The 14069-nt window shown below is 45.2% G+C and overlaps 3 protein-coding genes across 3 annotated transcripts; 1 reads left to right on the forward strand and 2 right to left on the reverse strand.

Moving 5' to 3' along the window:
- The first annotated feature begins 214 nt into the window (after positions 1 to 214).
- LOC125519208 lies at positions 215 to 926 on the forward strand. The gene has a single exon (XM_048684081.1). It carries the CDS (start codon positions 318 to 320, stop codon positions 843 to 845), a length of 528 nt encoding a protein of 175 aa, XP_048540038.1. The 5' UTR covers positions 215 to 317; the 3' UTR covers positions 846 to 926.
- Positions 927 to 2149: 1223 nt separating this feature from the next.
- Positions 2150 to 6899, reverse strand: LOC125519206. The gene is made up of 2 exons (XM_048684080.1): positions 3129 to 6899; positions 2150 to 2444 (listed from the first exon to the last, which is right to left on the reverse strand). Exon 1 carries the CDS (start codon positions 6843 to 6845, stop codon positions 3147 to 3149), a length of 3699 nt encoding a protein of 1232 aa, XP_048540037.1. The 5' UTR covers positions 6846 to 6899; the 3' UTR covers positions 2150 to 2444; positions 3129 to 3146.
- A 1258-nt stretch (positions 6900 to 8157) lies between these two features.
- On the reverse strand, positions 8158 to 13854 carry LOC125519785 (T-complex protein 1 subunit gamma). The gene is made up of 14 exons (XM_048684556.1): positions 13640 to 13854; positions 13280 to 13341; positions 12796 to 12868; positions 11910 to 11977; positions 11705 to 11774; positions 11282 to 11350; positions 11126 to 11197; positions 10933 to 11006; positions 10400 to 10677; positions 9912 to 10296; positions 9699 to 9824; positions 9383 to 9487; positions 8770 to 8844; positions 8158 to 8693 (listed from the first exon to the last, which is right to left on the reverse strand). Exons 1-14 carry the CDS (start codon positions 13668 to 13670, stop codon positions 8505 to 8507), a joined length of 1677 nt encoding a protein of 558 aa, XP_048540513.1. The 5' UTR covers positions 13671 to 13854; the 3' UTR covers positions 8158 to 8504.
- Between the last annotated feature and the right edge of the window lie 215 nt (positions 13855 to 14069).

Below are 14069 nucleotides of genomic sequence, written 5' to 3' on the forward strand. Positions count from 1 at the left end.
CCGCAAAGAAAAAAATATCGGAATTCCTCGCCTCGCCTTGGAAAGTGGTGAGAGGTGCCACAAAATAAAATTCTCTTGGTAAAGCTAGAAAGCAACCTAGGAAAAGCGACGTTTGGAGTGCATCGAGTCTCAAGTCAGTTGCACATGGGGAACAAGTGTGCAGCAATAATACACGCGACATGCACACTACCATTTCCCTCAACTCGACCCCTTCGTGGCCGCGTCCGACGCTGTATATAAAGCCCACGTCCTTCCCGCCATTAGGCACCGCAATGATCAACACCGCATAAAGAAAAACTTCGTGCAGCAGCTCATAAATGGATCGCCAGAGCTTGCGAGTCGGTGGCGCCGGCGACGCGCAGGAGTTCTGCTACGTCGGCAGCCGGCAGCCCGACGTCGCCTGCGGGGCCTTCCTGATGGAGCTGCTGGAGGACACGCCGGCGGCCGCCGACCAGGCGCCAGAGGCCGCCGAGGACCGGCTGAGGCGCGTCATGCGGTCCCTCGAAGCCGAGCTCGGCGTCGCAGCGGCGCCGGCGCCCGCTGCGGCGGAGGACGGCGAGAGCACAGCGGACGGGCCGATGAGCGACTACGACGACGGGGAGCTGGAGGAGATGCTGTCGGAGCTGGGCGGTAGCCTGGGGGCCGAGGCGCCGTCGTTGGCCGCCGTGCTGCCGTTGGAGTACTGGGAGGAGGTGCCGCCGGTGATGGGCAGCGACATGGGCGGCTGGTACGTCGACGGCGAGGGCTTCGTGGCAGGGTACGAGTTCAGGGAACCATCCTACTACACCTATGGTGAGGTCTCCGCCGTTGAGCAGGTGTACAGCCCCCTGTGCCTGTGGGAGTGAGCGTTGAAATATGCGCGTGAAAAAGAGGTTGTGAACTGAAACTTATGAAAGACAAATTGAGCTGTGCACTTGTTCTTACTCCCTTCATCCGGAAATACTTATCATCAAAATAAAAAAAAGTAGATGTATATAGATATATTTTAGTTCTATATACATCTCTTTTTATTCATTTTGATGACAAGTATTTTCAGACGAAGAGAGGCGACTGTTCGCTAAAAGGGGTTACATTTATAAACATTTTGATGGTATTTTTAGTTTTGCCAGGGTGACAGTTTCTTCAGAATTGCGTGACATTTCTGGGGAGAAGTTTCAGAACTGTCATCTGCCTAGAAAATAGCGTGCAGTTCTGAAGAAACAGTCAGCTCCGATACAATAAAACTGCGAGGAAAACGTTCACAAATACCAACCCTTGTAGCGAACGTCCGTCGGTTAGCTTTTCAGTTTGGAAAATAAATACATGTAAAACATGTCAAAGATCAGAAATATATAGACTTATGCCTGTCAGATCCGCTGATAAACAACAGCGGAAGAGGGCAAAACTGTAAGACACGGCTGAGGGCTGCTAATTAAGAATGTAATGGAACTGCGATTTCATAGGCAACAGTTCGATTCCTGCATCTGGAAAATCTAGTGTTTCAAAGAATAAAATCTCGTGTTTCAAAGCATTGCGGTACATAGCGGAACAAGCGATATACTACAAGTGTGTGACTCTCGTGAAGTAGAGGTAAATGGACGAACGGAACGAGTGATCGAATCCACTAGTAGACGGAAAGGGGTAAGCAGGCGGACCTAGAACCAACTTGTACTCAAGTGTTGGGTCAGTAATCAGTTTCAAGAAACATGCTTCATCTTTTAAGAATGTAAATAATGCGAACCGAAGATTATTGCAGCTTAGATCACTGCAGCTGTTGGCACATCAGAGATTTTTCACAACCTGTGCGCTACTACTCTCGTGCCTACCCAAATAACAATGCTTCTAAGTTCAAACTGAGCACAACTAAGAGCATTTCGGGACTACTGTAAGATTTACCAAACAGGTTTGCTGCCACTATAGCAGAGACAATCTGTGTTGGAACATGGGTTGGCAACTGTCAGTTACAGCATGAATCAATAGGTTCAAGCTGTCACAAGAACGAACCTCAATTTCATGTGAGAGAAGCAAGAAATTCATATACCTGCAACATCCAGAAGGAGAAGAGCAAACATTGACATCACTTGCAACCAGAACCAAGAGAATGCCTAATATACTCCGTTAGCTTCCAATATGCAAAATAAGGTATAAATCAACTACCGAGCACGCAAAGTTGGATGCAAATGTAAGACACTATGTGAACTGTTCTACACATATAAGATTAACCTGGCACCACCCAGTATTTTACTCCATGCAGGAAGTCAACCAAAAGGCCATCTAAATAAAGCAAGCACTAGTACTGGTCACTAGAACGCCCTTGGATGACAAAACATTCGATTTACAGCTGGAATTATGCCTTCTTCGCTACAGTCTACAATGCACGACGAGCTAGCCACAGTTGCCGCCAATCCCATGTCTCGCTGTTGACATCAAACATCCAAGAGAGCTCTCCATCTTCACATTAGAACCTGCCATAAAGATCCCAGTTTTCAGTACAGACATATATACCGTAACATGATAATAAACAAGCAAGTACAAAGCATGTTCTGATAACAAGACAAAAACCATAATCAACATGGATATTTGCGATCTGAATGATCCTAGGCTAACTATCATACATGAAACTGGAGCCCCACAAGGCCACTTGATAAATCCTGCCTTCTTAGTTGTGTGTGTGTGTGTGTGTGTGTGTTATATGTTAACCTGAAATGTTACTCCGTATTATGTTTCTACAAATCAATAGAGCACAATCTGCTCAACCAAGCTAGAAAAAACCTGATGATTCCAAGTTGTGTGCAAGAATAATGGCAAGTACCACCAAAGAAAATAAGGTGAGTTAAGTGGGTTATTTCATTATTGATCCTACTAGTTTCGCTAACTATTCTAGCAGTTTGTTAATTAAGTGATGCCATGTTATCTACAAGAAAAAAAGCTTCACAACAGTAGCTTAGCATCCTACTGGCCCAAAGATAACCCAACCATACAGAAAGTTTGAATACATAAACTAAACAAGAATTGCCCAACCATATAGAAAACAGGACAGTCTACTAACCACCATTTCGATTCCTACATAATACAAGAAACTAGTTTATCTCCTAACCACTCAATTTAATCACAGTACACGGACTTAAGAAAGTAGGTAATCCATGTACCTCTAACTATCAGAGAACTCATTCTTCCCTAGCAAGGGCTGCAAGCTTTGCTTTTCTTTTTTCCTTGAGAAGATCAAGCTCCCGAGCCAGCCCTTCAGTTTTGCGCCACAAAAGGTTGATGCGATCTTCCCAATCATCAGGCTTTGAAAGCCATTCAAGCTTGAAATTTCCAATCATCTCATTTGCTGCAGCAATTTTCTGCTGCTCTTCCTCACACCGTTTCCTCTCCAACTCCCTCTCCAACTCCCTGACGCTAAGGACAAGACCGCCGCCATTAGGAACATCACGATAACGGAACTCGTTAGAAGGGAACTTCTTCCTGTACTCATTGAAAGAAGCATAACTCTGTTTCAAAGCCCTCTTATACCCACTGACCAACTGACCCATCACATTCAGATCATGCTCAAAGCACCTAAGCTTTGCTTGCAACTTATTCTCTTGCTCAAACCTGGCTGAGTTTAGTGAGTGGATAATTGCTTCCTTCTCCTGCAGCAAGTTAGCCATAAATTGCTTCTGTGACAGCGCCTCTTGAATCTCTCTCTCTTTCTGTTCGTATAACATGCTGGCATTGACCAATAAGTTCTGTATGGGTTCTGAATAATTTGCATTGAAGAATGCTGATCCAGGTGGTACACTACTGCTGGAGTTCCGCATCCGCTTATGTTGATTGCCCTGCAGAAACTGCTGTTGTGTTTGCATCTGGTCATTGTACCCATCATCAATATCCTCAACGTGCCTCTTCCCATTATTATTGCCAAAGAAAAATGAATTGCCAGCCCCCAGGTCCACTCCATTCTTATGTGCATCAGCCCCCATAGCCAAGAAATTTCCAGAGGACAGGTCATGTGCATTCTCCGTGCCATTGTATGTCGCAGGATCTGAGTTCATAGCCTGGAGGAGGTTTGACTCCATCCCATGCAAGGAACCCATTTTGAATCCATCATCAAAGCTCACACCATCCCTCATCCCAACATTCCCTTTATTCAAATTCTCAAACTCCACCCCTGGAAAATCACATTGCTGTAAACAATGTGTCGTCCCCTCGCCCCCCTTGTCATCCCCAATACCCCAGTTCATCTCCACTCCACCACTACACCCCTCAAATGCATCATGCTCTGACTCCTCCGCCTCCTCATTATCAGTATCCAGATTTTGGACAGATACATTATCTTCGACATCCATACTGTCATCGTCATCATTGGCAGAGCTCCACCCTGCCTCATCCTTCTCTTCCTCTTCTGCCTCCTCATCCTCCTCTGGCCCTACTAGCACTTTCTCCTGTGTCAACAGTTCCACCTCCGGCGATGGGCATGCATCCTTCTCTGCTGCACCCACAATTGTGTCTTCATCTTCCTCCCATGCAAAGTCTGCCAAAACCTCACCATTCACAGCATTCGTTTCATGTGTAGGAGCTACAGCTTCCTCCAGCACCATGGCATCCCCTGCCTTTGATTGCTCCAAGCTCATGCCCTTTACATCCTCATCCGCCACCTTTGATGTCTCCAATCTCTCCACATCCCCCAACTGCAATTCATCATCCTCATCAGCCACATTTGGTGGCTCCAGTCTATTGCTGCTTGCATTAGCATCCACACCCCCGAACAGCAATTTGCCGACCTCATCCGCCACATTGGGTGTCTCCAGTTTGTTGCTGCTTGCATTAGCATCCATGTCCACCTTTACATCCTCATACACCAACTTTGATGTATCTGGTGACTTGTTCCTTGCATTAGCATCTGCATCCCCTAACTCCAATTCGACATCCAAACTCATGACCTTTGCATCCTCATTAACCACCTTAAATGTATCCGGCGAATTATTGCTTGCATTAGGATCAATAGCCTGCGACTCCAATTCGACATCCAAGGCCTTTGCATCCTCATCCATAACCTTCGATGAATCCAGTGACTTGCTCCCTGCATTAGCATCTGCATCCCCTGACTCCATCTCAACATCCAATCCCTTTGCATCCTCATCCATCACCCTTGATGTATCCAGTGACTTGCTCCCTGCATTAGCATCCACATCGCCTGACTCCATCTCGACATCCAAGCCCTTAGCATCCTCATCCATCACCTTAGATGTATCCGGTGACTTGCTCCCTGCATTAGCATCAGCATCCCCTGACTCCATCTCAACATCCGAGCCCATGCCCTTTGCATCCCCATCCGCCACCACTGATGTATCCTGTGACTTGCTCACTGCATTAGCATCCACATCCGCCAATTCATCCATGCTCTTGCTCCCTGCATCCCCAGAATCTGACTTCTTTAAGTCATTGTTCCTCAAATCCGAACCTTCTGTCTCTGGTTCCTCCAAGATGTTGCTCCTCGCATTCCCAGACTCATTCAAGTCATTGCTCCTGAAATCCACAGCTGCTGTCTCAGATTCCTCCAATATCTTGGTCACATCCCCAGACTCATTCAAGTCATTGCTCCTCAAATCCACACCTGCTGTCTCTGATTCCTCCAAGATGTTTCGCCTCACATCCCCAGATTCCAACTCCTTCAAGTCATTACCACTAGCATCAGCATCTGCGGGCCCCGATTCATCCAAGCTATTGCTGGTCAGACTCACACCCTCTAACTCAGATTCCTTCAGGCCCTTGCTGCTCGCATCCGCATCTGCATCTCTAGGCTCCACCTCCTGCAAGCCCTTGTTCCTGGCATCTGCGTCTCCATCCCGCTCGTCCTTAACTAAATCAGAAGACACCATCCGAACAAGCTTCCCCGCCTCCTCTTTCTGCGGCAGCTCAAACAGCAGCGGCTTCTGCACCCGGATGAGCCGCTGAAGATACGCGCCGTATTGGCACACCCCATCACCCCTCTCGGGCAGCTCGTGAATCTCCTTCTCGATGATACCCCAGATGATGCCGCCCCAGTTAACCTTATGCGGTGACCCGTCCTTCACAGTCTGTTCCGCCCCGGCCACCTCCTGCGACAGTGCGCAATCCGTGAACCAGGGATGGATGCAGACGCGCATGAACTCCTGGGCGGCGGAGACCAAGGCCGCGGTTTTGATCCCTCGGGGCGGGGCGGGCGGCCCGACTGGCTTTTTGGGGAGGGAGAAGGCGATGGCCAATTCGGAGCGGTTGAGGCTGACGCGGGTGTCCCAGACGAAGCTGCGCTGATTAATCCGGTCGTAATAGGCGATGAGCTGCGCGACGAGGTCGGGGCGCGGGGGCTCAGATCCGGGGTCAAACCGCGCGAAGTCGAGGAGGCCGAGGGCGCGGAGGGCGGCCTCGTGGTTGGAGATGGAGGGCGGCGGGGGGTCCAGCGGGCGGAGGCGGAGGTCGACAGGGATGCGCGCGAGGCGCTCCTCCGCGGCGGCGCGGAGCTTGTCGGTGAAGGGCTTCTTGAGCTTGCCGGCGGTGGCGGATCTCCGGGGCGGGCCGTCCAGATCGGACCCGGCGGCGGCGGCGGGGGTGGCCGCCTCCGGGGCCTGGTGCGGGGCCGGATCGGCGGAGACGGTCTTGGCGGCGGCGGCGGGGGTGGCCGCCTCCGGGGCCGGATCGGCAGAGACGGGCTTGGCGGCGGGGGAGGCCGACTCCGGGGCCGGATCGACGGAGACGGGCTTGGCGGCGGCGGGGGAGGCTTCCAGCGGCGGCGGGGACGGGGTTGGATCGGCGGAATCGGCCATGGCCGCGGTGGAATTGACCCTTCCGGAGCGGCGCAGGGGTTTCTTCGCCGACGGTTGGGGTTTGCGTCTGGGAGGCATATCGACTTGGGGGGTGGGGGTGGGGGATGGGGAGAGAAGCAAGGGTTGGACGGGTCTTCTACTTCTCGGAAAAAAAATGCCTTTGCTCCCACCCAGGTCTCGCCGTCCTCCAGGTCTACATCGCCATATATATCGGATATCCGGCGCAGATATGACGTCAAAACCGCCAATCTGCCCAATGGAGCGCCACCAAATTCAAACAGATATGCTGCTGGGTTTCTTTCCTTTTCTTTTTCTTTGGCCTAGAAAAAAACCCTTTTTTTCCTAGAAAAACCTAGTGATTCTTTAAAAAAAAAAGACTTCAATATTTCGAGTTGTGCCTCAGAGGCTTAATATATTTCACACTTTTTTGTGGGAAACAATATATTTCGCACTTTGACTTGAAATGCTTCTTATATGTGCTTTTGCCTTTATAAATAAAGATTGGTAGTATTTGTTTTGACTTTCAAGCTATCTTTATGTTAACGGTCCCACTGCATCGAAGGTATGCATCTCACGAAAAACAATTGGATTCGTCATAATTAGTAAAGTAATGAGTTTTCTATACAAAATGCAAAAAGATAAGCATCTCGCGGCAAACACAAACACAGCTTATTCACCATACCCCACTCGGCGGCACACGGATTTCACGCAAAATCTATTACCATCTTATCGTTTCTCTCCTAGGTAAATCATCTATCCCCTTTTTCACACTTCTTCTCCTAGACAGCTAGGAGGAAGTGAGCCACAGTATACTTTTCTTTGCCACATCCTATATTGCCTTATTTTGTGTTGTGACGATATGCAAGGGGCTTAATATACTCCGGAATTAGAACTTGATAATGTAGGTTAAACGGTTTTCAAGCCAGATAAGCAAAACGAACTATTTCTATATCTATATTTGTAAAGGTTCATTTTTGTCAGGGTTCATCCATTGGGGGCCGCATTTCGGTGTGTTTACCAAAAGATAGTATTATGTTTCTCCATTCTCTATGTTGTCAAAATCGGACAAACATTATGTCAAAACTACAAATTGCCAAATCAAATAAATACTATATATACGGCAAGATATGAACTTTGACACGATCTTTATATCTGTTTCACAATTCGGCTTGATATGTATTTTTATGGCCAGAAAGATGGAATTGTTTTGATTTTTGTTAAACATTTTTAAGATTTTTGTGCAGAGGTTTTTTTTAGTGCATGGTAGAACTTTGAGTTGAATAGAATAATAAAGCGGGAGGGGGGAAGAATGGAGAAATTCAGGTAGTGCCACATCAGCATCGACAAACCGGCATCGTCTTTCTATAATAATAAAACAAAACTGACGGCGTCAGAAAGCTAGTTTTGCTGTTAAATTCAGGTTCTGATATCCGTTCAGTACAAAGTCCAAAAACAAAAACGGACAGCAACCATCCATGCAACAGTCAGATTCCAAAACGCTGATACAGATAACACAACTGAAACCCGCACACTCCTCATCATAAGAACATATGAAAAAGCTACAATCCAAACTAATACTAGACGACCCTGGAGGCCTGGCCACCATCAAACATTCAAGAAATGCAACCAGGCGACGCCATTCACGTGTTAATAAAACATTCTGCTCCGCGGGCGCACTTTTCTAGCTTCGGTAGATAACATCGCCGGTGCAGGCTCACTCCAGCAGCACAAGTAGTTCTACTCCGGGATCATCTGTTCAGTGTCCGCATCTTCACCCGTTTCAATCTGGGGTTGCTTGGGAGCACCAGAGCCAGGAGCCTGCTTCTTCTTGATTCCACTGACAATGTCGTCAATCCTTAGAAGCATGCAAGCAGACTCGATCGCTGTCTTGAACGTCTGTGCCTTCACGCTGTAAGAATCCCAGATCTACAGCAACAACAAAAAAGTGTGGTGCTTAGACGTGCAAGCACACAACACAAGTGATGCAGAGTGAAAATACTACCTTCCGCTCTTTCATGTCAACAATATCACCAGTCCTTCCATCAACACCAACCCAAGGATTTTCACCATTCGCATGCTGGAGCAAAATAATGGAATTTAAGCAACATGCAGTAGCGAAAATACAAGTATCATAAATTTTGTAATATTTTAAAACTGAAAAAGAAAGAATTATACAGATAAAGTACTCCCCGGTTTGGGGGTTGAGAAATGATGCTTAATCTTAAATTTACTGTGAGCACAAATTCACAGAAAGTTATGTGCAGTAGTGTGTTCAGGAATGCAGTTAGCTACGTGTATTGTTGTACATAATCATCCATAATAGCTCAAAAAATATGCTTTTAGTACTGTATCAAAGCCATTGCAGTGCCAAACCAAAGCCTTTCCTCCTTGCAACTGGCTCAATTTATAAAAGGTGGTTTATCCAAAAGTCTAAAACCTAAAGCTAAGCAATTTCCGCATCTTATGTCCAACACTCAACCGGCAACACTTCTAGCTATATAAGAAAAACATGTTAAACAGGACCTAACAATCTGTATCTAAAATACTGACTCACTATAATCCTCAACTTTTTTGACAAGGTCACTGGAGAGATAAAATACAAGAAGAGTTATTACCTTTCCCTGGAGTTGTGTCATCGTCCTAATAACATTCAAACCACAATTTTGAAGCAAAGTTCTTGGGATTGCTTCGAATGCTAAAGCAGCAGCTTCATAAGGCCACTGATAAAAACAAACAGAAAGTAATCAGATACTCAAATCATAAGATAATAACAGCAGAAAGCTATTATATGTGCAATGCCCCAAACACACAAAAAACCACATTTTATTCGGTATAATGCGGTAGTGTGGACTTGTGAGAGTGTACTAATAGGCCTCCGCCTAAATGACTTCATTGCTCATAAACGCTAGCATTAATACTTCTGAAGCATACCTTTTCAACACCTTCAACTGAAGAACTCTTTTGCTTTAGTGTTGCCGATACAGTCAATTCAGAAGCACCACCTCCAGGTAGAAGTTTCGGGTTTTTCAAAATGTTCCTTGCAACAGACATGGCATCCTGTGAATGCAAAACGAAGGGAAAGGTTGAGGGCAGGTCTTACTATGAAATAAAATATTAAATAGGACAAAACGAGCAGAAGAATACCTGAAGGTTCCTCTCCACCTCGTTCAAGATGTCCTTGCTTGCTCCCCTCAATAGAACAGTGCATGCTTTAGGATCTTTGCATTCAATAATGAAGGAAAAGAATTCATCACCGATCTTCTTAACCTCAAAGAGACCAGCTCGTGTCCCCACATCTGATTCTTGAAGCTCCTCTGGCCTGTTAACTATAACTGCACCACAGGCTTTAGCAATCCTGTTGTTATCTGTCTTCCTAAGTCTACGGATTGCACTAACACCAGCTTTGCTTAAATAATGCATAGCCATGTCACTGAGTCCTTTCTCTGTGATAACCAGGTCAGGCTTGAATTTCAAAATTTGCACACAGAGGTTCTTGATGTATTCTTCCTCCATATCTAGCAGAACCTTCCTGTAATAGCATATTTACCAAATTATTATACACTCCTGACAAATAGCAACTCAATAGGATCAATACATATGGGCAGGAGAATTTGAATCTAGACATCACTTACCAATCTTCTTCACTCATCAACTCGGCATTTGTCTGATTTTCCCCCTTTTTGTACTCAACAGGGCAATCCAAAAGGATGATGCGTGGATTTACTATCTTCCTTTTCATTTTTCCAGGAGCCACAACATCTTTATTGAACATGACCCCTTTAAGAACCTTTGAGTCCTCCAACTGGCCGCCAGGAATCTTCTCTACTTTGATATATTTCTTGATATCAACTTCACGCATTCCTTGACCCAGGTCTACACCTGCTGTTGTAGTAGCATCTATGGCAAGGTCCTAAGAACAGCAAGAGAAGATATCAAATGATCCATAATTTAACCCATGAAGTGAATCTACTCCCTCCATTTCTAAATATAAGTCTTTTTAGAGATTTCAATGCGGAATAGATACAGATGTATATAGACGGATTTTAGAGTGAGATTTATCCATTTTGCTCCATATGTAATCCATATTGAAATCACTAAAAGGACTTGTATTTAGGAACGGTGGGAGTAGTTGGTAGCCAACTTGGCATAAAAGAGTGATACTTACAGCAATTAGGTCGCCAAACTGGCCAGTGAATTTTGTACCAATGGAGCTCTTCACCAGCCCTAGCATTGCCTCGCCTACATCATGGTACATCTCAATTGAATAAGATTACAAAATAGAACATGATCTATGTAGGAGGACCAAAATTTTCAGAAGAACAGTGACAATGTTTGCAACATGCTGGATGCAGACTTACGGTCATTAACATCAACAGGCATTGCAATTTTGTCAAGGACAGCTATGGCATCCTCAAGAGCTCTGCTGTATGCTGAAACCAAGAAACAATAAAAGGTTCAAAACAGATACATAACTCACCAAATGAAGAGAAAAAAAGTTGGTATCAAGTAACTACCTCGGCAAATGACAGTGGGATGGTAGTTCTTTTCAATAAATGTTTCTGCAACATGGAGCATCTCACCAGCTAAAAAGACGAAAAGTTAGTACAAAAGAATAAAGTCCCAAACCAAATAAGCTTCCTGTCCATTGAAAACTGATTTTTAGTCATTCTTGCTGGCTTAAACTTTGAAGAGCAACAATTTTAGTGTACTTAGCTACAAAGAAATAATGACAGACCAGAAACAGAATTGACAATTACAGGGGAACAATGTTAGTGTACTTAGCTACAAAGAAGCTCAAAGTAGCCATATGCTTAGTTTGACCACAAAGAGAATTGACAGTTAAAGTTGATTGACTTCAGATGGCATGCTTATGTAAATTATAGAGCATGGACATAATGATCTTGATATTTATGAATGCATCAAAGGAAACATCATACCTAGAACAATTACAGATGTTGTCCCATCTCCCACTTCTTCATCCTGTGTGCGGCTTAGCTCAATCATAGACTGCACAGATTGAAAAGGGGGAGTTCGATTGAACATGGTATCATCCACTTCATGACAAACATTACAGGCTGACAGCTAATTCTAACCGCATAAGCCGTAAGCAAGAGAAAGAGATAAAACAAACATTCCACATACCTTAGCAGCAGGATGTGCAATGTCTAGCTCCCGTAATATAGCATTGCCGTCATTAGTGACCACGATACCTGCAAAATAAGAAATAAGTAAGATACAATAACCTTGTAAAAACAAATTATGTAATGCAAACATGAATGTAAAATGAACTCGAGTGACATAAACAGACTATGAATTATATCAAATAACAATTCTCAGTATAAAGCAAAAAGCAATTACTCGCAGTAATTTCAGATGTAAAGTTATAAGAAACAGAAGTACAAGACGCAAACATTTTGACACAAATAAGCCAAAAGTCCACACAAAAAGCCTAGTGGAGAGCAAAAGCTTGATCTGGTTATCCATCAGCACAAGCAGTCCATAAGGATCTACCCTCGACACATTTGTCTATGGGCATGTGTAAAGCAACCCCTCCGCACATATTCTGTGAAACTCATTTTGCATCAACTGCCATGGTTTCATAAACTAGATGGAGCATCATACTGTCCCAAGTGCTTTAATGATAGTTGTGCAATTAAGGAAAATAAAAATACAATAAGTTAAAGCTGCTGGTGTATTTAATCAACAAAGCAAATTAACATGGTCATACTTTTGAAACATTAAACAACGTAGCCTGCTAAACAAGTGGAATGGTGCAACCATGATCCAACATGAAAAAGAATGAACTATTGCCAACATAGTTCTTCAATAGATACGCTTGATATCATAGTGTACTTTTAATAACAAGTACTACCTCTGTACCAAAATATAAGATGTTTTTGTAGGCTAGTTTAGCCTACAAAAACGTCTTATATTTTGATACGGAGGGAGTATCACGGATGGACAACAAAAGTTTAACATTGGCTGGCATATCGTAGTGTATAGAATATGTTAAGAGTATGTTAAGTACCTCCACTGGCATCCAGAAGCATCTTCAACATGGACCTAGGACCCAACGTTGTGCGAATGATGTCTGACACAGCCTGCACATAAAACCATTAGATTTACCCAAGTACACGTAAATGAATCAACTAGTCCTCGCAAAGACAGAAACTTAAAACTTGTTGATAGTGGGGCTAAAACAATGGCAAACCAAAACCGGCCTGCCAGACAACCAGATCATCAATTGCAGGTTTCCCACATTCACACCCTCAGATAATAAAGCTAATAAGACAACTGACCTATGTGATGCCCGGGGCAAGGATATAACATATTACTCTGAGATCTTGGCTAGGACCACTTGTTCAGATCTATTGTGATCTCAACAGCGAAACACGCAACCTAAAGTGAGCTGATTGGCCACGACCTAGCGAGTACTGCCTGAGAGGCATCAACGACGACAACACCACCCAACTGACGTAGTGAAACAAAGCTCAAGATTCAAGAGCACAAACCTTCGCGGCCTGGATGTTGCCATGCTGAACCTTGGCGCCGGATTCCCTCTTCAACGAGTCCTCTGATCAAATCGAAACAAAAACGCGCAACATTAGAAAAAAAACGCGCATAAACAGAAACGGCATAGATCAGATCAGAGCAAAGAAACAATATAGCTGAACAAGCAAAGGCAAATCGTGGATTCGTGTCGTGTGATCAAGTAAACTTCGACACCAGGAGTTCAAGGCGCTGCCTATCTGAAAACCTAGACGCGAGAAGACACAGATGCTATCGCAAAAATACGGGGGAAGGGGAGGCGCGGAAACCCTAGGAGGCGGGGAGGAGTGGGGCGGGAGAGGCGAGGGGCGAGGGGCGCTTACTCAGCACGAGGACGGGGGCGTGCAATGCCATGGCGATCTGGCGAGAGACGAGACCACGGCGAGGCGGCGGCGAGGTGGGAGGAGGGAGAGGAGAATGGGAAGGCGGATGCTGCTGCGCCGCGCGATCTTTCGAGCTTGAGGGTTTGCTCGGTTTGGGCTTTCAAGTGAAACCCTCGTCGCGACCAGCGTGCGCCTGAGCGTGCGTGACCTAGGGAACTGCCGGTGGGGCCAGTGAGTGGGCTACAAACATATCGTGTTTTCTCGAAGGTAAGGCCTCTTTGGTTTTGGTTTAGAGGAGTTTGAGTTTCATAAGAATTCTTGAGGACAGGATTTTTATAGATTTTTTTTAGAGTCCTTTGATTCATAGGAATGGATTTTTATTTCTACATAGAATTGATTCCTATCCTCCGCATTTCATAGGAAAATATAA

The sequence above is a fragment of the Triticum urartu genome, chromosome 7, assembly GCF_003073215.2.
Source record: "Triticum urartu cultivar G1812 chromosome 7, Tu2.1, whole genome shotgun sequence".
Taxonomy (NCBI): Eukaryota; Viridiplantae; Streptophyta; class Magnoliopsida; order Poales; family Poaceae; genus Triticum; species Triticum urartu.

Bases quoted from the DNA above. Each gene is read 5' to 3' on its own strand.
- LOC125519208 (XM_048684081.1), top strand. From the start codon at position 318: ATGGATCGCCAGAGCTTGCGAGTCGGTGGCGCCGGCGACGCGCAGGAG.
- LOC125519206 (XM_048684080.1), bottom strand. From the start codon at position 6,845: ATGCCTCCCAGACGCAAACCCCAACCGTCGGCGAAGAAACCCCTGCGC.
- LOC125519785 (XM_048684556.1), bottom strand. From the start codon at position 13,670: ATGGCATTGCACGCCCCCGTCCTCGTGCTGA. The intron at 10,297-10,399 runs GTAAGTGATGTC...ATGCTATTACAG, and splicing joins TTGATGAGTGAAGAAGATTG to GAAGGTTCTGCTAGATATGG. The intron at 9,825-9,911 runs GTATTCTTCTGC...TTGCATTCACAG, and splicing joins AGGTGGAGAGGAACCTTCAG to GATGCCATGTCTGTTGCAAG.